Genomic DNA, 25,933 nt, shown 5'->3' with positions numbered 1-25,933 from the left:
GAGCAATAGTCATTCTGGGTAACTGCTAAGGTGGGTCATGTGAAAACAAGCAGTTCCAGCGGCAGGATAGAGAAATGGGTGCTGCTGGGCGTGGTGGCGCACGCCTGTAATCCCAGCACTCGGGAGGCTGAGGCAGGAGGATCATTGCGAGTTCGAGACCAGCCTGGGCTACAAAGTGAGCTCAAGGCCAGCCCGAACTGCATAGCGAGACTCTGTCTCAAAACGACAAAAAAAAAAAAAAAAAAAAGAGAAATGGGTGCTGTTTCTTGCTGGGCTCTTTCTCCTCAGAACCACACTGTCCTTCCTCCACCTACTCTGTGATGGCACAGGACAATGAGGGCAATTTCTCCTCAGAAATGGGACTTAGGGAAATCCTCTAGCCTATGGAAAGGCTGCTACCCGGTGCATGATGGAACCCCATGAGATGGCCAAAAGGGTAGCCAACAGCTGTCACCTCCACCCCACCCACAGTGTTTAAAGCCTAGCAGCCGGGATGTTATTAAAGGAAAACTGGGTTCCCTTGGATTTTCCCCTAGCCTAATGGTCCTGCGCAATCCCAGTGGTATGTCTCCCATGGAGGAAAACTGTAAAGAATGCGGCAATGGTTGGACGATGAGGTGAGCTGCCTTAAGGGATGGAGGGCCTGTACCTCAACATGCTGCTTTGGAGCCAGAGGACAGGGCAGCAATTCAATCAGAATTCAGAAAGATAGGGGGTGGAAAGTAAACAGGGGAGACAATCTGAACCACACGAAGGCTCTCACTTGTTGGTCAGCCCCCAGTACTCTCCCAAGAGACCAACCTTTCCCCAGACACAGAATTCACACACTCCCTTTGCAAAGAAGCTCTGTGTATTGGGTGCAACAGCTCTGGGGTCTCTATATAAATAATATACAAAAACCCAACAGCTCAATGCTTCACATTAACAAAAATACTAAAAACTTATTAAAAATGGAGCCTGAGGGAAGGGCCCCAACCATTACTGGTGTTAGCCCAGAAAGAGGATTAGGAATTAAGAGGAAAAGGTGGGGCCACATCCAGTGCACAAGCAGTTCCTCCAGGTGGCTCAGTAGCGTCCAAATATGTTGGTACTGGGCTGTGGTTGGGTATCTGTGAAAAACCAGAGATTGTCAGGGTGGGAGATCAAGCAGGCCTGTAGCTATGCATGAGGAAAGCTAATTAGATGCCGAGGGGAAGGGCAGGGAGGGGAGGGAAGAGGAGGGATTCTCCCTTAACTTGGGCCTAAAGAGGTCACCTCAGCTACCTTTGCCCACCCCCATCCCTCTTTATTCTGGGGCTCCCTTAGGAAAGCAGGCATGCTTACTGGAGAGCTGCTGTTGGAGCTGCCGGACCAAAGCTGCTGTCTGTTGCTGCTGCTGGGTCTGCTGAAGCCCCTGGCGCTGGAACTGAGGTAGAAACAGGAAACAGAAGGTTGAACTCCAGCATTTGCCTCCTTCATCCCCATCTTCCACCTCCTTGTAGAGTGCCATGCCTTACTTCGCCCTGCCACCCCACTGCATACTGTCCCCAAGCCAGCTCACTGGTTGCATGCTCAACCTAGGCAGCTGTCCCTAAGCCTAGGGCTGATGTTGAGCACCTACCTGGGGTTGAGACTGGGGCTGGGGTTGAGGAGGAGCTGCCTGTTGCTGTGGCTGCTGGTGTTGTTGTTGTTGTTGTTGTTGCTGCTGTTGCTGCTGTTGCTGTTGCTGCTGCTGTTGCTGCTATGAAGACACAAGAAAATACTTCTGAAGAAAGCAAAGGAGCAGGACTCAGTACTGGAGGGACAGGGGCAGGGAGGGGTGTCGAAGCCAAGATGCAAGGAGGGAACTCTGGGTCCCCATCTTCCCTTCTCAGACCACTGCTAGGAGGCCAAATCTAGACTACCTGGAAGACAGTGTCCGACTTTCTTCATTCTCATCCTTGGCAACACGAAAAAGGGGAAAGGAGGGCATGAATTTAAGCACTACCTGAGGCAGCTACTCAGTCAGGTGCTTAGCACAGCATACCCTCATTTAATCTTAGTGACACTGTGGCATGGACCTGGGCCTCTCTTCCTCCTTGGGCTCCCAAGTCTTAAATGGAATCCTGAGGTCTTACCCGTAGGATCTGCTGCTGCTGCTGCCGCATGTGGTACTGCTGTTGCTGCTGCTGCTGCTGCTGCTGTTGCTGCTGCTGCTGCTGCTGCTGCTGTTGCTGCTGCTGCTGCTGCTGCTGTTGCTGCTGTTGCTGCTGTTGCTGCTGCTGCTGCTGCTGCGGCTGCTGTTGCGGCTGCTCAGGCAGAATGGAAGTTGAGCGGACGCCTGCCTGGACGCTCTGGGCACTCAGCGGAGTCATGGTACCCATCATGGGTGTCTGCTGCAGCGTCTGGTGTGAAAATCTCCAGAGACAAGAGATCCAGGGGTCAAGGCACAAGGCAGGGAGAGCGGGACAGTACAAAGCAAACTTCTAACAAGTCACTGCATTAATTCTCCGTTGGTATTAACCAGAAGAGTCCTTTAACCTGACAGACTTCTAGGTTGGGGAATAAGGTGCAAAGACAATATTCCATTTTAGTGTCTCATGTCCTTAACTGTTAGGAATTTTTCAATTGTTTTAGCTATTCTTCTCTTATGAAAAACAGTCTCAGCACATGACACATTGTACAAACACTCACTGAGCGTTTTTGTTGCTGTTTTTCCCAGTAACATTTCAAGCTGCCCTCCAACTCCTTATGCCCTCTGTACCCAAATCTCTGGGGCATTCTGTGGCTGGTTTCCCTGCTGTGTCTTGCATCTTCACTCATCTTCCCCTATGCATTCTATCTACTCATTCCACACTAATCTCTCAACCTGCCCAACTGCTATCACTGTGCTAATCAAAAGAGCCCTTTCTGGGATGGTATCTCGGTGATAAAGCTGAGCATGCAGGGCTATCTATCAACCTGCCCACCTCTGAGCGTAGCCCCTACTACTTCCCCAGCACAAATTCTACACTGCTCTCCATCTCCCAGACACTACTCATTCCTGCCCCAAGTCTCTGTTCATACTATCTCTCCTGCTTGGAATGCCTTTCTTTCTCTTCTTTTTCACAAATTCCAATCATAGCTGGTCTTCAGAAGGCAACTCAGGTCTGACCTCCTTCATGACTCTCCAATGACTCAGGTCCACACTGATAGCATCCCACTTTTTCTGAATTCCCATTTTACTTTGCAGCACCCAACTACAGACCTGATTGTATCTTTGCTTATAATATTCTCTAGTGCAATATTTTTACTCCTCAACCAGAATAAAAATTCCTTGTGGTGAGGGTCTGTCTGCGTCTATTTATCTATCTGTTGTGATCGTTCACTTTATGCAGCCCTACCTAGTATAGTGTTGGCCACACAGTGGCCAGTTAGTCAGCCCACCCCCGAGCAGTGTTCTAAATCATAAGCTACAGAGCCTGAAGACATGGCTACTAGGTCTTAGCTAGGCTTGACTAACACTAACCAGGGCATTCTGTTCATTTGCTAGTCCATCCTGGAGTTCAGCTGAATACAGGTTTATCATGTACTATGTCTATAAATCCCAGATTTTTTCTTATCAGAGTTATCAAGTGATCCCTCCTCTCCGGGCCTGAAAGAAATGCTGGGGAAGCAAATGTAAGACTGCTAGTCTCTAGGGTCCTTTTCAGCTCTAATCTTTTATTGTTATGGGCTACTTGACCAGGTAAGTGTTCCTAGTATCTCTACAGCGTTCATACCAGTCCCATCACCTTCAGGTGTGGGTTTTCCCACATCAAATGCCCCCTCATACCTCAGTGTTCCTTCCCAGCCCACAATTACTTTGAGTACCTTTGAGTAGAGGTCAGTCCATGTCCATAGGTTGGGGCCTGTTGGTGCACATAGCCACTGGGCCGCTGCTGCAGGTGGCGGGTAGGATCTACAAGAGTAGGATTGGTAGAAGGGTGGGTGCTCTGATAAGGCTGGCTGGAGTAGCTGGGGGGCACCATGGTACCTGCGGGGCCTGTGTGTTGCTGCAGTCCCACATGAGAAACATAAGGAGTATAGCCCTGGAGGGAAGGAGGAGGGGAGACACGGCTAAGAGCATGCACAGCAGCGTGCCTTTCTCTTCCCAAAGCTCAGCACCCCAGACCCTTACCTGGGAGGTCTGCAGGCCATAGGAAGAACTGGGAGTCATCTGATGGACAGATGACTGTCCCAACATCCCCTGGCTTTGCTAAGGGACAAGAGAGAAACTCAAACTCAGAAAATGCTTTCTGCCATATCACGTCTTGTATCTCCCACCCTGAGTGTCCTAGTCAAGATCCCAAGTGTCTCCTCAGTCCTGTAACTTGTAAAAGCCCCTCTCCCTGGCAGCCCTCCCTACTGCCCCTCTCACTATCTTTGCCTGGAGCTGCTGGCGAAGGCGCTGTCCCTGGGGCACTGCAGGTTGCTGCTGTCGGTACACAGAGTTCTTATACGATGAGGGTTCAAGGCCCATGACACCAGTCATGGTTGTGGGCAGCACTCCAGGGTAAGCTGGTCGGGCAGGCAGCTTCTGCATTGGTAACCGCACAGGGCGGTATGGGTCCACACGAGGGCCACCTGGCAAGGAGAGCAGACTGACTATCTGGGCTCCCGCTCCCTCCAGCCCTCTCTCTGAGTGCTAGTCAGTCACAGTGCGCCAGGGTAGTGGTGCAGTCCTGGGGCAGGAGGAACGTTCCTAGTGGCCGGCACTCACCTGCAGGCAGTGGCTGGTTCTGGGTGTACAGGCCTATGGAGCCCTGCCTGTAGCTAAGGTGGGATATCGAGCTAGGGTTTGTGTGATGCAAGAGGTCCGGAGGCACTGTCACACCGTAGGGGCCGCTCCGACCTGGGCCCATCGCATAGTCCTGTGTGGGTGGCAGAGGAGGAAGGTGAGCGGGCTGTGAAGAAGTGGGGTGAAGAGGACATGCATTTTTTTAAGATTCTAATGATATCTCGTTCTGAAAACACCCCATGCCTCCTAAAAACCAGCAACTCTCTCTACTATGCACAGCGCCATGAGGAGGCTGTATCAGTCAGGGTTTACTAGAGGAACAGATGTAATACAAGCTAAACAAATGTACAAGGACTTACAAGTTTACCGTAACAGGGGCTGGGGGCGAAGCATGATGGGGGAGGCACTGACCTCTGTCTTGGTGGCTGGCTGGCTGCGCTTCTTGGTCTTAGTGGACTTCTTCTTGCGTTCCTCAGTGCTGGGTGGAGCAGCTCCTTGTTTGTCAGTTTTGGGGGGCTCCGGAGCCTTTTTCTCAGGCTCTAGAAGGGTGGGAGCCGGTGGCTCCTCATCTTCTGGTGGCAGTGGGAGTGGCTCCAGGTAGTAGGCACGAGGCCGGGGCCTCAGGTGTGTGTGGTAGAGCAGCAAGCGCTGCTGCTCCTCCCCACGAGCTACTCGTCGATCAACTCGGACTGTCCCAAACCAGCCCCAGGAGAGTGGTGCCGATGGCTTCAACCCCTCAAACAGATCCCAGGGAGAGAGCTTCAGTTTAGTGGAAACCTGTAGACCCTGTTCCAGAAAATGAGAGACAATGAGCTGCGGAGACTTGGAGGATACAAAGCGGGCCTTGAGAACGTGTAGAATGGGGGGCTGGGAATATAGCTTAGTGGCACAAGCACCTGCCTGGCAAGTACATGGTCTTGAGTTTGATCCCAGGCACCAAAAAAAAAAAAAAAAAAAAAAAAAAAAAGAAAAGAAAAGAATGCGGTATAGTAACTGTTGGGATATTAAAAAAAGGAAAAAAGCCACAGGTAACTTCAGTCAGAGATGGTGAGAGGAGGAAAGAGATGTGGACACACAGGAATACACACAAATATACAAGGAAGAGGGTGAGTCACAGAAGAAGAGAGAGGTGTAAAGGGAAAAGAAGCCAGGAGAGCAAGGAGGAGGAGCAGTGGAGGCAGGGCTGAGGAAAGCAAAGAGAGAGAAACAGGATATAGAGGAGAGGGGAGAATAGAAGAGGAAAGGGTGGGAGAGAAACTGACATTCAGAGGAAAACAGGAAGGACAGGCAGAGAGAGAAAAGGCAGGGAAAGACTGAAGACAAGGCAGAGAAAAGAGAGATCAGCAGAATCAGAGAAACTAGAAGACAGACAGACAAAAGAGATAGGTGGAGATAGAAAAGGCAGAGTCAGGCAGAGACAGAGACAGACAGATGGGCAGACAAATGAGGAAGAGAAATGAGAACGATATAATATATGAAGGGACTCCACTTAGGATTTTGGGTTTTGCTCGTTTTTGAGACAGGGTCTCGCTATCTAATTCAGGCTGGACTTGAACTCACTATGTAGCCCAGGTTGGCCTCAAACTCATGGTGATCCTCCTGCCTCAGCCTCCCAAGTGCTGGGATTACAGGCCTGAGCCACCATACCCAGTGACACTTTGGATTTTAAACTCTACCCTCTTTTCTCTTTAACTCTCAACTATACACAGTGATTACAGTTACTCATCAAATACTGTAAATGACAGAGAGGGAAGAGAAAATTGCCCAGATGAGTGGTGGGGGGGGAGAGAAAAGCAAGAATAGAAGATACAGCAACAGACAGACAAACGTGTGGGGCAAGACAGGAGGCAGAGGGGAGAGGAGAGTGGGGTGCTGAGAAACAGTGGTATATGAAAAGGGAGTAGTGAGAGGAGAGTCCAGGAAAGAGGAGATAAAACAAGGAAAGCTAAAAGATCCGCTCAAAACCCCTGATGGACTTCTGAGTGATGCGCCTGCCAGAGCTTCGACGTTACTGCAGAAAGGCCAAGGGCATGGGAAGACAGTGGGACATGCCTCCTTCTTGAAGATGGAATCAAAGCCAGCAATCTTGTTGCCCTTGGTGTCAATAAGGGAGCCCTGTGGCTCACACGTGATGACATCTCGGGTTGGCTTGGGCAGTGGCAGCAGTTGGCGAACCTTTTCCAGACTGTCTGATTGGTGCTCCCCCAACTCCTTCTGCAGGCACAGGAAGATGGGACAAGAGTTCAAAGGTACAGAAAAGCAAGGTTGAGAAGCCTCAGAGAATAGCACAGAACCCAGCATAAAGAGGAGGGGTGGAGGGCTTCAGCCAGAAAGTGTCCCTGAGACTGGGTAGCAAATGCAGTCAGGGCAGAGAGAGCTGAGACGCCAGTACCCCAAAATCTTGCCCTTGCCCCCTCTGCTCACCTGAAGCTTCTTCACCAGGTTCATGTATGCACGCTTGTTTTCCTCCATACTGCCTTGCGAGATGCTAGACATGTCTGCGGCCAAGGTCCCATTGATGAGTACACTCAGCATGTCCAACACCGTAGTAAAGAGCTCACTGTGACAGAAAGCAGGGAGCGGGGTACCCACAGAAGAAAGAAGTTAAGAAAGAAAAAGGTCTCAGGGCAAGGAACAGGTGTTCAACACGTCATCTATTGGGCAGCAAGACTGCATGGGGACCCCGGGGTTAGAGTCCACAGCATCAGCCACACGCTGATCGCAGTGGACTTCGCAGCTGGCATGGGAACAGGGCCCCCCTTGGGGTAGGGAACTGCTTACTTGTTGGACTGCATGTCAACAGTGCCACTGATGATGACCTCCAGGAGAAGCACAGCCCACTCTGTGGTCTGGTGCGTGCTACGCTGCACTGTGTCAAACATGCCCCCCACCTGCCAGGGCCACAGATCAGTCAGATGGCTCGAGGGAGACAGCCAGCTTAGGGAAGTTACAGCCTGGGCTGGGGGTAGCTGGAACGCCTAACATCAAGTTCCATTTGCATTTATGATTTGCTGTATGATCTTGGGTCAATGGCTGAATTCTTGATATTTCTGGGCCTGTTTGTTTTTTTTTTATAAAGTGATGGGAGTTGGGCTAAATGATTTCCAAGATTTCATTCAACATTCCACAGTATTTTTTAGTATTTATAGGGACCCGCCAAAATCTAGGACACTGAGGGAGAGTCCCTGCAAGGATCCAGGGCAAGCTACTGGACCCTGACCACAGTGATCCGGTCCCTTTAACAACTTCCAGGCCCTGTATCTAGAGTTAACACTTGAAGATCCCAAAAATCTGGGGTCTCCATCCTCATCCCTGCCCTCCCAACTCAATCTTCTTTACTGCATTTCCAGCCCCACCTCCATTCTTCTCCCCAGCTTCCCCCTCACCAGGTTGAGCCGAAGTTTGAGTGCTTCATGCATTAGCTGCTTTGGTTTGTAATCATCTAAGTACTGGCCATCTCGCCAATTCTTCACAATCTGTAACAGAAACAAGTTTAACATGCAGCTTAGGGATCGTCTGGTTTTTTATCAGAAACTAATGAAAGTTCCAAGTACACAGTGGCCTCTTAGGCACATGCTTCCCTGCCCTCCTGCCCACCTCGACAGCCCACAGACCTGGTGCACCTGGTTGTAGAGGGAGGTAAGAAGTCCCTCACGTTGCTCATCCTGCCCTTTCAGACATGTCAGCACCAGGGATAGGAAAGGCTGCTGGCTCAACAGGGACATGCTAGAAATGGAAGGAAAGGGAGAAAAGAAGCGGGCAAGGGAGAGGGGGGAGAGAAAGGAGGGAGGGGAGGGGAAGGGAGAGGACTATAAGCTGGGGATTGGGCAACTTCCAACCTCTTATTGCTCCAAATCTTAGACTCTTAACAGCTGGCCTCTTGCTCAGCCATGCCACTCTTACCCTTTGACTTGCCACTTCCCTGTGAAGTCTATTCTCAGCCCTCAGTCCCAAATCTCATTCTTCACTGGGCCTGCCTCCTCTTTTCTCAATCCCAGCACGCCCACAAACTCTTCACCTCTTTTGCTTTTGTCGATCACGTTCTTTGCGAGAAGAGGAGGCTAAGTGCTGACCCTTCTCCAATTCCTCCCCAGCAGCCTTTAACACATGCCCTTGGACAGAGGTGGGCAGTTTGGCGATGAGAGGGGCCACCAGCCACACACCAGAGCGTTCTAGAGAGCTGCAGGACAGACAGAGGACACAGGGTTGTGGGGGGGTCTCCTTTCCCTGGACATGCACACGATCTCCCTGAGGCAGATATTCGTGTAACTAATAGAGAAATTCATGAGAGGATGAGGCCTAACATGTTTCTAACCAACCTGAGCACAGGTTTGGTCTTGCTGCTGCTGGGCATGTTGTTTGCCGTACTTCCGGAAGATGACCCTGTCTCTGCTGACTGCTGGAAGACTTCAATTGTGGCCTTGGCGATGTTCTCCAGGAGGGAGTTCATCTCCTAGGGAGGATGAAAGACACAGAAGTGCTAAAATAGGTACCCAAGGGCAAAGGAAGATACCTGGTGCGAGGGATGGGAGATAAAGGCGAAGGTGGGGACACAACTGTTGGGAGTTGTGCCCTCAGCACCTCCGTATTTTTCCAGTCCCCCACCATCTTCTCTGCATGCCTCCTACAGCTGTGACCCAAGAAATAGGCTCCACTGCTGCCAAGCGTCCCCAAAGCTTAGAACTCCAGCATTCCCAACACATTTCTCTTCTCACCAGCTCCACATGTCTGCCATTTTCCCATCCCTTCTTATTTCTCTCAGTTCCAGAGCCTAAAGGCAGGGCCCAGGTTTTTTGTTTTTGGTGGGGATAGTACTGGGGATTGAACCCAGGCCTTTCATACTGAGCTACAATGCTGTTCTTTTTTTTGGAGACAGGGACTTGCTAACTCATTAAGTTGTTTGGGCTAGACCCAAACCTGCAGTTCTCCTGCCTCAGCCTTCCAGAGTGCTAGGGTTACAGGCATGTGCCATGACACCTGGCTAGAACCCAGGTTCTTCTATGGTGGCTTACCTCCCTGAGCTGGAGGTGGGCACAGGAAAGGGAGGGTCCGGGAAGGCACTACTCACATTGTTAGGGGTCTGCTTGATCATGAGCTGCAGTTCCAGGGAAGACTGGCGCATGGTCCACTGATCCAAGTTCTGTGGTAGAAACCCCACCCCAAGCTAGTGATCACCATACCATCCCCAGCTACCCACCACTCTATAATCAATTCCCAATCTCCCATAACTTTTTTTTTTACAGAAACTTTCTTGGCAGGTGTGGTGGTGCATGCCTATAATCCCAGCACTTGGGAGGCTGAGGTAGGTGGACTGGTCGTGAGTGGAGCCTGGGCTACAATACGACTTCAAGGCCAGCCTGAACTACATTGCAAGACTCTGTCTTAAAACAAACAAGGAAGAAACTTTTCCTTTTCTTTATGCGTATGGTACTGGGACTTGAACCACTCGGGGCCTTTGCACTGAGCTCTATCTTTACTTTTATTTTTTTATTTTGAGACAGGGTCTTGCTAAGTTGCCAAGTTGCCCAGGCTGGGCTCCAACTTGCACTCCTGCTTCAGTCTCCCAGAGCTGGGACTATAGGTGTGTGCTACCACTCCCAGCCAAATCTCCCATAACCTTGAATCACAGGTTTCCAGAGGTCTAAAAGGGATCGCTATGCCCCTCTTTTTAGCAAAGATTACATGTAAATAATCCAAAACAGGTGAAATCTAGCCTATTTTAAATAAAGTTCAGGATTTCATATCTTCCTCTGGATTCTTGTTCTACAGATTCATATCCCTTTGCATATTTAACCTTTAAATATTTGATATGAAAGTTAAAGCCTGCCTCTGTTGTTTTAGACCAGCTGTTCAAAAGTCCCAGACAAGGCTTTTCAAGACAATCTCTTGAAGTCCTGTGGAGACTGCGAAGTTACTACTGGCTAATCTCCCTTCAGCAGTGTCTTCTCTGGCTGAAGGGGCCTCATTCCTTTAGGTTTTCTTCCATGGCCTTATTTTTCCACCCTCCAATCACCTAAACATCTGCAGTAGTGGAGAGGGCATAGGCATACCTGGATTCACATACCAACTCTAAACTTACTAGCTGTGTGACCTTGGAGAAGTTACTTAACCTCTTTAAGCCTCAGCTTCCTCACTGGTCAAATGGAGGTACTTATACCTGCTTCACAGGGTTGTAAAGATTAAATGAGAAAATGTATGTACAAGGCCACACATAGTACCATGTTTAATAAGTAGTAACTAATTATGAAGTCCATACTTAGTAAGTAGTAACTACTTACTACTCAGTTACTGAGTCACAACCACAGGGCCAAATGTACAAAGCCCCAAGCCAGACTATCCAGATGTTATGCCTCCCACTGATGAGCTGCACTCACTCACTCCAGGCAGCTGTGTGCTCACCTCATAGTCTTCTTACTCTTGAGTCTGGACCACATTGGATTTATTCCCGAACCTATGCTGGAGCTGTTTCCTCACTCCCTTCCTCCCACATCCTTATGTGTTTTTCTGTCTACTGAACGCCCTCTCTCTCTCTCTTGGTTTCCACTGCTTCTTCTCAGTTGGGCCCCACCATTTCTTCCAAGACCCCCGTCACCTTGGCTTACCTGAAGAATACGCTTAATACGCTGCCGTTGGGGGTTTTCCCCATCCTCGTTGTCTAGCAGTCGATGTGGGTAGCAGATGAGCTGCATGAGGCGCTGCGCCTGAGCACTACTCAGCACTGGATCTTGTAGGTCATTGCTGTCCTCACACAGCGACTTAAGGCAACGTTCTCCTACCCATTCCTGAGGAAGCTGATAATCAGGGACTCGGGGCAACCAGTAAGCGGGGCGAGGAAGAAGAGGGATGTGCTGGGACCGGGCAAGGGACCGGACGTATGGAAGACAGGTGGTATGATCACAGGCTAGAAACAGGCCCATGTTATCCAGAGGCATTTAGGGGATGTGGGAGGAAGGTGGGACTGACCTGTTGGCAGATGCTGCGCAGCACGTACTTGGCATAGACATCCAGACTAGCTGTCTCCACAGAGATGTTGCGGCCACCCTGCCTCCGACCACCGCTGCCACCTCCTCCCTCCTCCTCTGGAAGTTCTTCTGTTCCTCCTGTCACAGTGAAGCCTGAACCCTTCAGTTCTGCATCCCCTGTGGTTCAGGGTGGGAGACAGAGAGGGCAGAGTGAGATCAGAACACCGTGCAGAGAGCTCCACCCTAGGCCTACAAAGGCAGAAACACCCCCAAACGCTTCCCTATGGGACAGAAATGTATTTCTCACCCTCCTCTCCTCCCCAAGGTCAGAAAGACCACCTCTGGGAGGGAGAAAGACTGTCCCTTGTAGTTGAGCTGATCCTCCACCCTATACACACTTCTGGCACCACCCCTTCCTACCCCCCACCCCTACCAAGTACAAACACAGCCTTGAGAACAGCAAACACAGCTCCATCCACAATGCGGTTCTGGGAGGCAGCCAGCAGGTGGCGGTCACAGGAGGAGCGGATTCCCACTGTAGGCTTGTCTGGAGAGGAAGCTGAAGTCAGTGGAAACAACAGGAAAAGTGCGTGTCGGGGGACGCTTTCTGTTGGCACCTGGCTTGGACCAGGGTCACTTACTTCCATCAGACTGGCAAGGATTGAGTTGCGGTGTCTTGAAAAGGTGGAGGAGGATGCGGCAGGTGAGCCGAGCACCTGGCTCTGAGTCTTGTTCACTACAAGCTAAAAGAAAGACAAACGGGTCTGGAAAGGGTGAAACCAAACTGTGTGCGCGTGCATGCATGTCTGTGTGTGTGAATGTGTGTGGTGGGAGGAGGAATAAGGGGGGAAGACAGATAAGGCGAAAGAAAAAGCAGACAACGGTTATGTAGTTGAAGGATTAAAAGATGCAAAGATCACGGGGCTAGTGCTGTAGCTCTGTGAGGAAAACATGCTACAAACGCACCAGGCCCTGGGTTCCATCCTCAGAACACCAGAAACACATACACCAACACACAGAAAGATCAGGATTAGAAAACAGGCCCAGAGGGGAGCAAAAGAAAAAAAAAGAAACCGGCCCCTTCAGCCTGGGGTGCACCAAAGCACTGGCCTAGTAGGGGCCAGGGAGCCACGGCAAAGGGTCCCACACCAAACAACGAGAGGACAGCCATCGTGTACTGAAATGTGGGGTCCAGAAATTCTAAAGGTTATGGATTGGTAGTTTACCGGCATTAAGGAGTGAAGGGATGGCCGCACAGCGAATCAGATCTTCCAGGAGCAAACACTGCCGAGCGATGAGGATGGCAACGAAAGTAGCCAGGGAGTCATGGAAAGACAGGTCACTGACCTGGAGCAAAGAGCAGACAGATGTGGCAGCTCAGCGTGGAGAGGGTACCCACTCAAAGTGGCACGCCTCCACCCTACAGAACTCTGAGAAGTTTGATGACTGCGACCAGACCCCGGCCGGCCCTGCTAACTGCCCACCCCAAATCTCACATCTACATTGCAGAGGAGATCGTTGAAGCCACAAGTGCCATTGTTAGAGGAGCAGCACAATGCCTTAAGTACTCCTAGCCACTCTGCACTCAGCGACTTGCAGTAGCCAGTCAGCTCTGCACACAGGATTGCGATGTCGTTCACCCTGGGGAAAAATACAAGTGCCCTCAGGAAAAGCCTTGCTCCAGCAAACCTCCGATTCAGTAGTTTTTCATGTCTGCCCCACGTATGTCACCCCTCCCAACATCAGGCTGCGGTGTGACGGATGCCCACTCCTCAGTACACCCCACGCCCCATACCTATCGGGATCATGGTGCCCCACACAGACGTGCATAAGGGCATTGCAGACAAAGCTGTAGCGGTTAGCAGGGTTCTCACTAAGACTCTTGCCTAGCCCTGTGTAGGTGAAGGTGTGAGCAGCGGGGTTCTCCAGGGTGTCGATCATGAACTCGGGTGCCCAGCGCATATTGGATTCTGATGGCTCCACATTGCAGTAAATGGTGTTTTTCACCTTTGAGCAAAAGTCACTGCAGGAATGGGAAAAGAAAAGACAGCAGTGTTGAGTAAATGGGCTGCACGGGTGAACCGCATGGGGGAGAAAAGAAAAAAGGGTGAGGGACAAGGGATCTTGGGACAACAAAAAGGGAGATGTGCCACAGCAAAGCGGGCAGGGGAGGAACCACGTAGGACTAAAACTAGGAAGGGTTTTGGGAAGCAGGCCTGCTCTCAGTAATGCAATGGCACACAGAGGACATGGTCTACAACTGACCCTGGGTAGACAACAGGGTAACGGGCTGTGCTCTGCTGCGAGGTGGGTAGTAACGGGAAGGAGACAGGACTAGGTCCCACTCTCTACCCCTTACCTCCCACCTCTCTTACCTGAAAAGTTCCCCAAATTTGCTCTTTAAATGGCTACAGGAGGTATACAGATCATAGAGATATGCAAGGATACAGCGTTCTGCAGAGGAGCCATCTGACCGGTTCATCCCATGCTTCACTACACCACATAGCCTGTCGTAAGAGGCAGGGTTGGGAGGATCAGCAGGGTCATGCCCCGAGGCCCTCTGAAGCAGATTCCAGCCTCTTGGTAACATCATTCCTTCCTCAATTGCACGGCGGGTACCTGCCAGGGTGAGCCCATGTGCTCCTCCCAAGCAACTTCCACCAGCACTTGCCAGAGCCCTGTGTTGCAGGTCTTTTGAAGCTCTGCTTACCCCTCGAAGACCTGCGCCATCTGGTCCTGGTTGAGGATGAGGCAGGCGTGGTAGTGGCGTAGGACGGCCACGATGCACAGGCACAGGCTGGTAGTGTAGCTGCCTACCAGATCCGAGGACTTGAGAAGCAGCTCAGCCTCAACCACACTCAGTTCATTCAGCAGCTGGCACAGTGGATGCGGGTGAGAGAAGAGAAGATGCCCTTCATGTCATACATAACCCCCTTTTTCTGGGAGGAACCCGGCAAGGCCAGGCCTGTGCCCCTTCCTACTGGAGCTGCCTTAACACGGAACGGCCCTGTTTTTATAAGCTGCTGTCTTTCGTTCTACTGATGACACCTCTAACCAATCTCTAGGACAGTTCTCCGAACTCCACTGTGGGAGGACGTTCTGTACCCAATGCTCCAATCTGTCTCTCGGGTCTCCCCAGGGAACACTTAAGTCTCTATTCCTACAGTCTTAGGTCACGGTCCACTCCCCCTGTACTAGTCTTCCTACCCCTTCCAAACAGCCTGGGAAAACGGGTGGGAGCCTCTACTCCTGCCCTCGAGACCCTACTTCGCACAGAATTCCTTCTTTCACCCTTATCTCCCCTAACTTCCCCACCTGAATGGCAAAGTCGATGAGGCCACTGATGCTGAGTGAATATTCCATGAGGTCGAAGATGAACTGCACATGCTGCACCAGAGGCAAGTGGTACGACATGCCAAGGGCAAAGCTCGTGATCTGCTCCAGAACATTCCGGGAGACCTGATAAGGGCAGTGGGTGTGAGACAGGAGTGGAGGGAGGGAAGAAGAACCAGGGAAGCAGGAAACGATGATGGTGGAAGGGGGTGAGACCAGCAGGCTTGGCCTGCCTAGGGGGAAAAAAAGATAAGAGGAAAGAAAAACAGGACGGAAGGCCAGAATGTGGAAAGGGGGCTGGGCTTAGGCCCACACCTGAGCCGTGACCTGGTGTTGGTCATAATGTGATAGGTGCTGGAACTTAGCAAAGATATCTTCAGCAGTGGGGAAGGCTTCAGGCCGGTTGCGGCGCCGCTTCTGCCCATCCTCCCCACCTGAGGGGACAGTTGAAAGAGATGATTCAGGACAGAAAAGGTAACTAGTTGACTGAGGGTGGGTGGGTGGGTGGGTGGGGTATGGAGAAAAGGCTATGGGAGGGAGGAAATGGGAAGGGAGGGGAGGAAGAGGGAAGAAGGGAAGGGCTGGGGGATGAAGGGAAGGGAACAGTGAAGCAAAGGCTTAGAGGACCACAGGCTATGTGGACCTCAGAGGAATATGTACAGGGAGGTGCTAGGTTGAGGGAGGGGTGGGAGGGGGAGGGCAGTATGGGGCTTACTGTGAGGTACCTAAGAATGTCAGGTCTCCAGGATTCAGAGGCACAATAGGAGCAAGCTGGTCTGTAGAGGGGGGGAATGAGGGGGGAAGTTTCAAAAGGACTAGAGCTCTCAGGAGACTCTAAGAGACAGGACATTGGGACATGACTGGGGAGTTCCCTACACTGGGGATGGGAAGACTGACTAGGGCATTCTTTGAGGGAGATCTATTTAAGGAGCCTCAAACCCACCAGTTTCTGCTGTTCCCTTGCGGTTCAGAACCTTCAGAATATCCTTGGTGATTTTCTTGATGGCATGGCGGGCATCATCTCGCTGCTTTCCCACCCCAAACAGTACGACCAACCGCTGGTTGCACTCATGGCTGCACGACTCCTCCTGCATCCCAGCAGTACCATCAGACCTGGCACACGCCTGCCCTCTTCCTGCAGCATGCTTGCACCCTTGGCACCCCTGGTGTGCTCGAGCTCCTTCCCAGCACACCCACACCCTCGAGAATAGCTTCAACCCCTCAGCAAATGCCTTGGACAGAAATCTGGGCTCAGAACAGATGGTCATGGGTATTGGGGGACAGTACCTGGGGGATGGGGAAGTGTGTGGCGTACTGCACGTGTCGTGGCTGGTCATACAGAACCCCAAGGGTCCCTTCGATCTTCTCCTTAGGTGGGAGCTTCACCTCCTTCTCGACATCTGGTTTCTCAGGGGATGGGCTGCCCTTCCCCTCACAGGCCATGGTCGGGGAGAACAACTAAGAAAGGCAAAAGCATTTAGAAGAGAAGGGGCTGAGGAGGTACGAAGAGATCCCAAGCAGCGACATAATGAGAGGATCTAAGGAGCTGGATTCCTCCCTGCTCAGGATCTCACTTACTGAGAAATCAGGCTTCTCCATGTCCTCAAAGAGCACACTTGAACTGGGGTCAATGTCCATAGATTCGGAGAGCCCTGGATCCTGAGGGAATAGCACATAAGCAAAGCGGCTTTAGTAGTACACAGCTGCTCCTTACTGAATAGAAAAGCTCATGGAAGAACTAGAGAGAAGAGATGGAACTAGGGGAAGCACAGGTTCTGGATTCAAACCTTCTCTAGTTAGCCGGCCAGTCTGGGCCTTTGCTTCTAACAGCTTTAAATGGGAGATAAAAGTACCTCACAGGCTATTGTGAAGATGAAATGAAAACACTGATGCGAAGGGGATGGGGATGTGGGTCAGTGGCAGAGCACTTGCCTAGCATGCCCAAGGCCCGGGGCTCAATTCCCAGCATCAAATAAATAAATAAATAAATAAACAGAAAGGAGAAAAAGGCTGAGCCATCAGGCGTGGTGGTGCATGCCTGTAATCCCAGCATTTGGGAGGCTGAGGCAGGAGGATCACTGTGAGTTTGAGGCCAGCCTGGGCTACATGGTCAGTTCAAGGTCAGCCCGAACTACATAGTGAAACCCTGTCTCAAAAATAAAAACAAAACAAATGAAAAAGGCTAATGTGAGAGTGCTCTGTAAACTTCAAAAAGCTAACACTACTCTTCTTGGGCAAAAGAGACTCTCGGAGGCCTCTGGGAGCTGTGCAGATGGGAATGTCAGTAGCAACAATCAAGAGCAACGAGAAGCCCATTCACCTCCAGCTTGCTGCTGCTACTGCCTTCAGCTTCCTTGCGCTCTGGGTCATCAGCAGGATCATCAAAAGGAGAGGGAGGCCGGGGGCCAGGGGCTCCAAAGGCAAGGTCCCCTCGGGAGATGAGAGTGCACGTATACATGTTGTGGGAGAAAACGTCATGTCGAATCAGTTCACAGAACAGTAGAACCAAGTTAAAGAATTCCACTCGCTCACTCTCACTTCGGGGATCCGCTGGAAGGAGGAAATGAAGAGACACGAGTTCACAGAGCACAAAAGAGGAGGACAGAAAGAGGGATACACCTAAGGCATGATGCTCTAGAGCAGTGATGGCAAACCTTTTAGAGCTTTCAGTGATAACAAACAGCCAACTGTGGCACACGTGCCACTGGCTCGCCACCGCTGCTCTAGAGTATCTCACAGAGGGAGACCCCTGAGACAACAGGAATGACCAAAAAAACTCCAGACTGTTGAAGGACAAAAGTATAGTTGGTTACCCCACCTGCTGCTCCACACAGCATCTTAGCAAGGACTAGAGCATCTCTGCTGCTCTTTACAAAGTGAAAATGCTTAAACCTCATGTTCTTATTTTTATCCTTGCCTGTATTTCTCTATTCTCTTAAACTGTAAGGCGATCAGGGAATAGAATCAGGTCTAAAAGTCATTTTGCATAGAGCCCATGACTGAAACATAGACCAAAAGACCCTTAATTATGCTTTCTGATGACAGTGGCAGGTAACTGAGACCAGGCAGAGAAACCAGAGGGTGGTGGGGGTCCATACTCAGCATGGGAGCCTGTGTATCCAGGAACTGCAGGAGGACGTCCTGGAAAATGGGAGCACTAGGAGCAGAAAGAGAACCAGAGGCGATGGAACCCTTCTCATCTGCTGCTTCAGATTCTCCACAACGCTGCAAGACGGAGAGAACAAACTGAGGACTGACTGACTTCTTTCGTCAATCTTTGATGTACGACCCTGGAACTCCCACCTCTGTTGCCTCCCCACCATACTTTTCACCTCTCTTCCCCCTGATGTCCATTTTGTCTGCCACCTGCCAACGACAGCCTTGATCTCTTCTCCAACCAGGTATCAATCTACACCTTCCTATTTGTGTCTTTAATATTCCCTGCAGGTTTTCTGGCACTTCCTTATTTTGCTCTCAAACCATCAACTTTTCTTGTCATTTTTTGAGACAGGGTCTTGCTGTCATCAGGCAGGCTTTAAATTCACTATATAGCCCGGGCTGGCCTCGAACTCACAGTGATCCTCCTGCCTCAGCCTCTCGAGTGCTGAGATTACAAGTATATGCTACCACAACATCAACTCTGAACCTCAATCTCTCTGGGGTCTCCAACCCCAGTCAGATTCCTTCCCATCTGACCAATCTCATTCTCTTATCTCTGTTCCCTAACCTCAGCCTCAATCTCTGCCTGTCTCTTCTCCAGAAGTTTGGCTACCACCATAGCACGATGTCGACCAGAACGTTTGCAGCTGACAGCCCATTCGCATAGTAATGATACCACAGCATCATCGTCTGAGGAGATCTGGAGACCAAAGGAACACAGGGGTAAGTAAGGTAGGGTTGGAAACAAAGAAGTGAGGTCCAATCTCTTGAAGGTTGGGCCCCATGTTAAAACATTCTGGGCCCAGGAAGGTATCTCTGCATATATCCCCTGGTTTCAATGCCTTACCACAATTTCCCCTCATACAGACAGTTGCTCCTGCAATGTTTTTTTTTTTCTTTCTAGTCCTCATCTTGCTTACCTCATGCCCATCTTTGCTAGGCCCCAACCCAAAGATTCGGTTACAAAGGGAGTCGAGAGAGTTGCTGAAGTCAGAGCGTTCAAAACTATGGCTGTCCAGCACTTCCAAAGTATGGAGCACCCGTCCAATGGTGAAGCCTGAAGAAGACAAGCAGTAAAGGGGACCTTTCTGGAGGTCTGATGCATTACGACTCTCAGATCTCTATGCCTTTACCACCCCATCCTTCCCCCAAATATACTTCCTACTATCTTCCCTCTGACACCCACCTGCAGTGGCTTCCTGGCACTTATCAAAAGACCAGCGAACCTCAACTGCTTGTCCTCGCTCCTTAATCTGCTGCTCAATCTCTCGCAACTTTGCGCGAACCTGCAATATCAAAAAGGCAGGCTTTAAAGATGTACGCCGGCACGCAAAAGACTAAAAGAACACTACCGGACCCCAAATCACTATTTGTGGAAGAGCAATTTAGCCTTATTTCTGTATCTGGGAGTACCAGGGTATTGGTCAGACTTACTTGCTGAGTGAAGGCACTGTTGCCCTCTGGCATGGGCAGGTTGGAAGGGGCAATAGGCAGGTGGTCAAGCGGCGAGCCCGTCTTGATTCTGCTATCAGTGAGTGAGTAGTGCCAGACCAGGGCACTAGGACAACACAGGAGGATGGTCTGCCAGACAGAAACAGCTAAGTCAAACTCAGTTACCATGGCTACCTCTCAGGAATCCTATAATAAGACCCAAGCCTTGGCAAGTGCAAGGTCGTGAGTTCAGTTCCCGGTACCGGAGAAAAACCAAAAAAAAAAAAAAAAAAAAAAAAAAAAAAAAAAAAAAATAATAATAATAATAAGACCCAAGCCTTAGGTCTCAGGTCCAAAGTTATTCTAAGTTTCTGAGGCAGGCAGCAAGCCATTCCTGATCCCCCCCTTCACCTATTTTCTTCAAAGGCTCTGGGCCTACTATTTGGCCCTGGGAGAGGCTAACCAGAACCCCCAAAAGGGAACTAACACCTCATTACTGAGAAACAACAGTCTCCAAGAGAGTACTCAATGCCTACTCCCACATCCAATTTGGAATCACCCATTCTCCAGGATGGGCACTCAGTTCTTCACGGACTCTAATACTTCTTCCAGTCCACCTGGTACCTACCTGTAGGATACAGCTAAGGCCAAAAACCAGAGGCCGGTGCTGAGGGCACATAAGCAGGTCACTAAAGGGAGTCGAGGGTGTGTTGCTAGTTGAGGGCTGAGGAGCAGGAGTTGTGGGCAGCGTGCTTGCTGACTGAGTAGATATAACATGAGATGAGTGGCTGCTCACACCATCCAGCTGTAGGGCCAGTCTCCGGGTACAGAAGTAGGCAAGACGGCGGGACAGGTACGCAGACTGAACAAATTCCCCAGAGTACTGTGAAAACATGGCCATCAAAGCTCATGGTTTTCTCTTCAAGGAACACTGCTCTAATATCTTGTCTTCCTCAAATCCACCCCAGACCCCCCAGATCCTAGGCCTTACTCGAAGCAGTAGGGGCAGCAGCAGTTTAAGCAATTCATCCTCTCCAGGGCGGATTTTTTCAAAACATTCAAGCACCCATGTCAGGAACTCATGTCTGTCCAGCATTCCATCCTATAGGTACCAGGGGTGGCAAGAGGATTAGTTCAGCCCAGGGACTATTAGAGATGAGGCAGATAAGGCAAACGAAAGGAAAACTGGGGCAAGGAGGTAGGCAGATCCATTCCATACCGGCCGAGTGCAAGATCAGGCTCAGTCCAATGCTCTACATAGCATGGCTTCCTCCCTACCTGAAACATGAACATGGCCAGCTTCTCATTATAGTCCCACTGCCTGATTGCCACTTCTACATCATGGGGCAAGGGTCCTATTGTAGAACTACAGCCTCCACTTCCTGCAGGGCCCGGCCGGTAGTATTCAGCCATCTTCTGTAGCTGCTCCCATAAGTACTTGGTGATGATCTGAGTCCATTCTAAAGAAAAGACAGAAAAGGGGTTATTTGAAACTATCTTTCTTCTATCCCTACCTCTAGCCCAATCATCACAGCTGTAAACCGTATTCATCTTCTTAGCCTCTGAGCAAATGCTATCTCCCCAAGGTTTTCCCAGTATCCCCCAAAGAAAAAAATCTGTCCACTGAAGTCTCAAAGAACCTTCTGTCTCTTTTTTCATTTTCCTTTTTTGTGGTATTGAGGACTGAACCCAGGGAATACTGAGCCATGTCCCCAGAACATTTAAACAATTTTTATTTTGAGACAGGGTCTTGCTAAGTTTCCCAGGTTGGCCTCAAACTTGCAATCCTCCTGGGTTGGCCCCCAAGGAACCTGGGATTACAGGCATATACCACAGTCCCCAGCTTCTGGGTTTTTTTTGGGGGGGGGTACTGGAAATTGAACCCAGGGTATTCATACCACATTACATCCCAGCCCTTTTCTGAGGATTGAGCCCAGGGCCTTTGCACTGAGCTACATCCCCAGTTTTTTTAAACAAATTTTTGGGGTTTTTTTTTTGAGACAGGGTCTCGCTATATAGTTCAAGCTGGCCTCAAGCTCACACTACGTACCCCTGGCTGGCCTTGACTTTGTGATGATCCTCCTGCCTTGGCCTCCTGAGTGCTAGGATTATAGACATGTACCACCACACTCAACTGCCTAAAAATTTTTAAATTTTGACACAGGGTTTTGTTAAGTTACTCAGCTGTCCAGGCTAGGCCTGACCTTGTGATCTTCCTGCTTCAGCCTCCCTAAATGCTGGGTGTACAGGCATGCACAAGCACGCTTGGCTCTGTCTCTTCTTTGACAGCCCCCATGTTCTACATTTAATGTTACCTGAACAAGTGCCTTTCATCCCCACTAGACTATAAGCATCCTAAGGGTAGAGAATACACACAAGTCACCTTTATAGCACAGTACACAAACACAGTAGGAAATCAAATTACTTGATGTCAGGGCTGGGGGTGTAGCACAGTGATAGAATGCTTGCCCGACACTGGTGAGGCCCTGAGTTTGATTCCCAGTACCACAAAACACAAAACCAAAATAAATTACTTGATGTTTACTAACTAAGTGAATCCAACATACACGCAGAAGAATGTAGGTTAGAAAGGAGAGTGATGCCAAGGGTCTATCACTCCTTGAAGCGGTCGGCGGCACAGCTGGTGTTAGAAATTACTCACCCGTGAAGGGGTCAACAACCTGTCTCTTCTTGACCTTGTTCTCTGACATTGCTGCATAGTAGGCACAGGTCATCTTAATGAGCCAGGCAGCCCGCATCACAGGTACTGTGTATTTGGCTAAGTACCCAAACACTTCTTCCTTCTTACTGAAAATGGGAACCTGGATGGACATCACAAATAGTGAGATGTTAGCTCATGAACTGACATTTATGGAGCTTAATCTAAGAACGGGTGGGTGGGGTGGTCAGGGATATAGCTCAGTGGCACAAGCACCTGCCTGGCAAGCACAGGATCCTGAGTTCGATTCCCGGCACCGAAAAAAAAAATCATATATCTAAGAACAGGGGGTACTTGGTACCCACACTCCCCCCATGGTCTGAAGCACAGGAAAGACTACCTCACCTTTTTGGCCAGGAGTGTGAGTGGTTTGGTGCCAGCGAGGTCAGTGAACCAGGTGTTAATGGCACTCTGGGATCGAGTCGTCACCAGCCAGAAGTTGTCCTTCTGGTGCACTGGCCTCTTGCGACCAGTATCAGGGAGTGTATTACAGCGTAACTTCTCTGCAATAATGCTGCTGAAGTTGGAACTGATCTGAGGAAAGACAACTGTATCTCAGGGGGGGAAGAAGGGGCAGACAGGTGGTCCTGCCTTTGAGGGAAAATGCCAACGTGACGGCTTGGGGTTACGAGGGCAAACTCAAGCCATTTAAGTTGTCCCTTGAAGTCTTCCCAACCCAGGGCCTTTGCGCCTCCTCTGATTCTTCCAGTCTTTTCCTTCAGCCTGGCAGGACGGCTCACCTTGGCAGGATTGAAGTTGATGTTCTTGGCAGTGCCATGTTCATCCCCAGAGACAGCAGGCTGGTTATTGAAACCTTGTTTTACATTCAACGCCGTCAATTCATCCTGAGGCAGGAAAACGGCATTTTAGGGGGTTTTTCCCTCTTGGGAGGAGGTCGTGGGAGAAGAGGGCAGAAGAGACGGAACGCGGAGAGAGGGAGGAGGAAGATTCGGTGTAGAACTGATTATTATTTAAAGCGAGGCCCTTCTATCCCTCCGGACCCCTCCCTCACCCCCGCAAGTCACCAAGATTCCCAGCCAGTCCGAGCTGCCTCCACATCACTCTTCCTCGCGAGCCGCCTCACCGAGCTGCCTGAGACAACTTTCTGAGGCGTGTGTGCGTAGAGGGGGCGCCTCCGGCGCGCCCCGCCATCATTCGCTATTTATGTCTTGGAACCCTCCCACCGTCCGCGGCTCTCCTAACACCGGCCCACTTTACTCTTCCCCCTGTTGGGACTTTTGCTCCCACCTAATCGCCCCGCCCCCCCTCCCCCAAATTGTCAATGCAAATCACTTGCCCTGACCCCTCGGAACTCCGGATTTTTTAACGCACCTCCTTCTGTTTGGGATCTTGAGGGTACACATCGGGAGGCCCGAGCCGCGGCCGCTTCAGGGGCCGGTGTTCGTAGCTCAAGATCCCGAAGGCCGCCATCTTGGCCAGCCCGTAGCGCCAGAGGCGCCAGCAGGGCCAAGCTGGGGCTGGGTGGGGGGCGGGAGGAGGGAGGAAGGAGGAGGGAGAGAGCCGACCGGGTGGGGGGGTGGTTGGGAGGACGGCGGCCGAGAGACAACGAGGGGCACGTTAGGAACTCTCGATTATTGCCGGAAACTACCGAGCGCAGCCGAGGGACGCCGGGAACCATCCGGTAATACCGACTGCAAAGGGGGCGGGGCCCGACCCGGCGTGGGGCGGAGCTACGCACCCCGTGTGCTTTTCAGCTCTAAAGGTGGAAAGTCAGTTTGCACCTTAGCAAATATCACCCAAACCTTCGTGAGCCCTGTGTGGTGGCAGAGATGCGGACTTTTTTCTTTTTTTTAAATTAGTACATGTTTGCAGTACATAATGTTTACATTCCTTGTGTGGAGTTAGGACAGGTTCATAGCACTCTTAACTCCTTTTTCATCCCCTTTCCCTCCCACACTCCATCTCTTGATTCCCTTCCCACTTGAGAGAGATCTCTTGGAGATGCAGAAGTGCAAAGGCAGACGCGGCCAGGGTGCAAAACTTTGGCTGGGATTGGGTTCCTATTGTCTAGCTCCGTTCTTAGCTTACAATAGATTCAGTATTTGCATTGGTTAGGAACTCCACCTTTTACAAATCACTTCGTTTCTTAATAATGGGTATGCCAGCCGGGCGTGATGGCGCACGCCTGTAATCCCAGCGCTCCGGAGTTTGAGGCAGGAGGATCTTTGTGAGTTCGAGACTAGCCTGGGCTACAAAGTGAGCTCAAAGCCAGCCTGAACTGCATAGGGAGACCCTGTCTCAAAAAGACCAAAAAAAAAAGAGAGAGAGGAAAAAAAAAAAGGGAGGTGGGGTATGCTAATAACTCTAGATAACGGGTATGCTAATATCTCCCTCAAAGGACTGTTGTGGAGATTAGGAACTGTATGCCCAAGAAAGCACCTGTTAACATCCGAAACACTGGCTCTAATCTCTCAAGGCCACTATGGTCTTCATGAAGATTCTTAATCTTTTTTTAGTTCACTAACCCTTTAACATGAGGAGGGAGGAGCTGGCCTTGGTGGCTAGAGCTTGTAATCCCAGCACTCAGGAGGCGGAGGCAGGAGGATCACCTCGAATTCCTGGCCTGCCTGTGCTACACAGTGATTTCAAGACCAGCCCAGACTATACAGCAAAACCCTGTCTCAAAACAAACAAAAACAAAAATCTGCTGACCTCAGAAAAACAGTACATACAAAACTTTGAATTTCCAGGGAGATTCTTAGACACCTTAAAGTGCATCCATATATCCTAGAAGTGTCCATGAATAAATGTGAACCCTCGTTCCTGTGAAAGAGGCACCTACTGTGTCACTTGATTTTCAGACATTATCTCCTTTCGTCCACAAATGGGCCCATGATTTAGAGATTGTTAATCTATGGATAAGGAAGCTGATTTCTAAAGAGTGAAAATGTGCTTGCCTGATATTGTACAACTATTGAGTAACAAAGCTGGGACTAGGACTTTTTTCTTTTGGTCTTTTTGAGACAGGGTCTCACTATGTAGTTCAGGCTGGACTTGAGCTCACTTTGTAGCCCAGGCTGGTCTCGAACTCATAATAATCTTCCTGCCTCAGCCTCCCTAGTGCTGGGATTACAGGCGTGTGCCACCACGCCCAGCTAGGATTTTTTTTTTTAAAAAGCAGACTTGGGCTGGGGATTTAGCTCAGTGGCACAGTGCTTGCCTGACAAGCGCAAGATCATGAGTTCAATTCCTGGTACATGAAAAAAAAAAAAAACCAAAAAAATAAAAAATCAGAGTCTTGCGATGTATTTCTGGCTGGTCTTGAACTCACTATGTATCCCAGGCTGGGTTCAAACTCACAGTGATTCTCCTGCCTCAGCCTCCCATGTGCTGAATTATAGGTGTGCACTAAGGATTCTTTCTCGATTTCAGAGCCAATATTCTTTCCATTATGCTATTGTTTTATAGATGAAAGACAGCCAGCGTGCCATAAGAAAAGTAACAATGGCCAGGCATGGTGGCCCATGCCTGTAATCCCAGCATTTGAGAGGCTGAGGCAAGAGGATTCCCTCGAGTTTGAACCCAGCATGGACTACCTAGTGAGACTTTGTTTCAAAAAGCCAGAAAAAGGGGCTGGGGATTTAGCTCAGC

At 50.3% G+C, this 25,933-nt stretch overlaps 1 protein-coding gene across 2 annotated transcripts; it reads right to left on the bottom strand.

Annotated features, from left to right (window-relative positions):
- Positions 1 to 832: 832 nt before the first annotated feature.
- Med12 (mediator complex subunit 12) lies at positions 833 to 23,951 on the bottom strand. Of its 2 annotated transcripts, none has more exons than XM_013502846.1 (46): positions 23,654 to 23,951; positions 23,062 to 23,166; positions 22,667 to 22,855; positions 22,265 to 22,424; positions 20,881 to 21,062; positions 20,594 to 20,704; positions 20,231 to 20,485; positions 19,606 to 19,752; positions 19,358 to 19,457; positions 19,092 to 19,228; positions 18,740 to 18,871; positions 18,111 to 18,237; positions 17,333 to 17,562; positions 16,591 to 16,671; positions 16,300 to 16,470; positions 15,956 to 16,100; positions 15,738 to 15,788; positions 15,328 to 15,446; positions 14,995 to 15,138; positions 14,390 to 14,553; positions 14,055 to 14,186; positions 13,475 to 13,702; positions 13,176 to 13,320; positions 12,906 to 13,026; positions 12,321 to 12,422; positions 12,113 to 12,226; positions 11,681 to 11,856; positions 11,320 to 11,499; positions 9,786 to 9,857; positions 9,037 to 9,170; positions 8,736 to 8,897; positions 8,332 to 8,443; positions 8,104 to 8,193; positions 7,499 to 7,608; positions 7,142 to 7,277; positions 6,770 to 6,931; positions 5,129 to 5,503; positions 4,700 to 4,850; positions 4,358 to 4,563; positions 4,118 to 4,195; positions 3,811 to 4,028; positions 2,134 to 2,376; position 2,006; positions 1,601 to 1,720; positions 1,324 to 1,405; positions 833 to 1,109 (listed from the first exon to the last, which is right to left on the bottom strand). In XM_013502846.1, the coding sequence occupies exons 1-46, from the start codon at positions 23,750 to 23,752 to the stop codon at positions 1,066 to 1,068; spliced, it is 6,543 nt and encodes a 2,180-aa protein (XP_013358300.1). In that variant the 5' UTR covers positions 23,753 to 23,951; the 3' UTR covers positions 833 to 1,065. The 2 variants fall into 2 exon arrangements, with proteins under 2 accessions (XP_013358300.1, XP_005401707.1); XM_005401650.2 differs by having other exon boundaries at positions 4,367 to 4,563.
- Positions 23,952 to 25,933: the final 1,982 nt, after the last annotated feature.

The sequence above is a fragment of the Chinchilla lanigera genome, unplaced genomic scaffold, assembly GCF_000276665.1.
Source record: "Chinchilla lanigera isolate Chin_1 unplaced genomic scaffold, ChiLan1.0 scaffold00074, whole genome shotgun sequence".
Taxonomy (NCBI): Eukaryota; Metazoa; Chordata; class Mammalia; order Rodentia; family Chinchillidae; genus Chinchilla; species Chinchilla lanigera.
The sequence above is the reverse complement of the archived record's forward strand: the minus strand, read 5'-3'. Positions and strand labels throughout refer to the sequence as shown.

Bases quoted from the DNA above. Each gene is read 5' to 3' on its own strand.
- Med12 (XM_013502846.1), bottom strand. From the start codon at position 23,752: ATGGCGGCCTTCGGGATCTTGAGCTACGAACACCGGCCCCTGAAGCGG. The intron at 19,753-20,230 runs GTAGGTACCAGG...TCTGTCTGGCAG, and splicing joins GCCTTAGCTGTATCCTACAG to ACCATCCTCCTGTGTTGTCC. The intron at 1,110-1,323 runs GTAAGCATGCCT...GGTTTTTCACAG, and splicing joins GCTCCAACAGCAGCTCTCCA to ATACCCAACCACAGCCCAGT.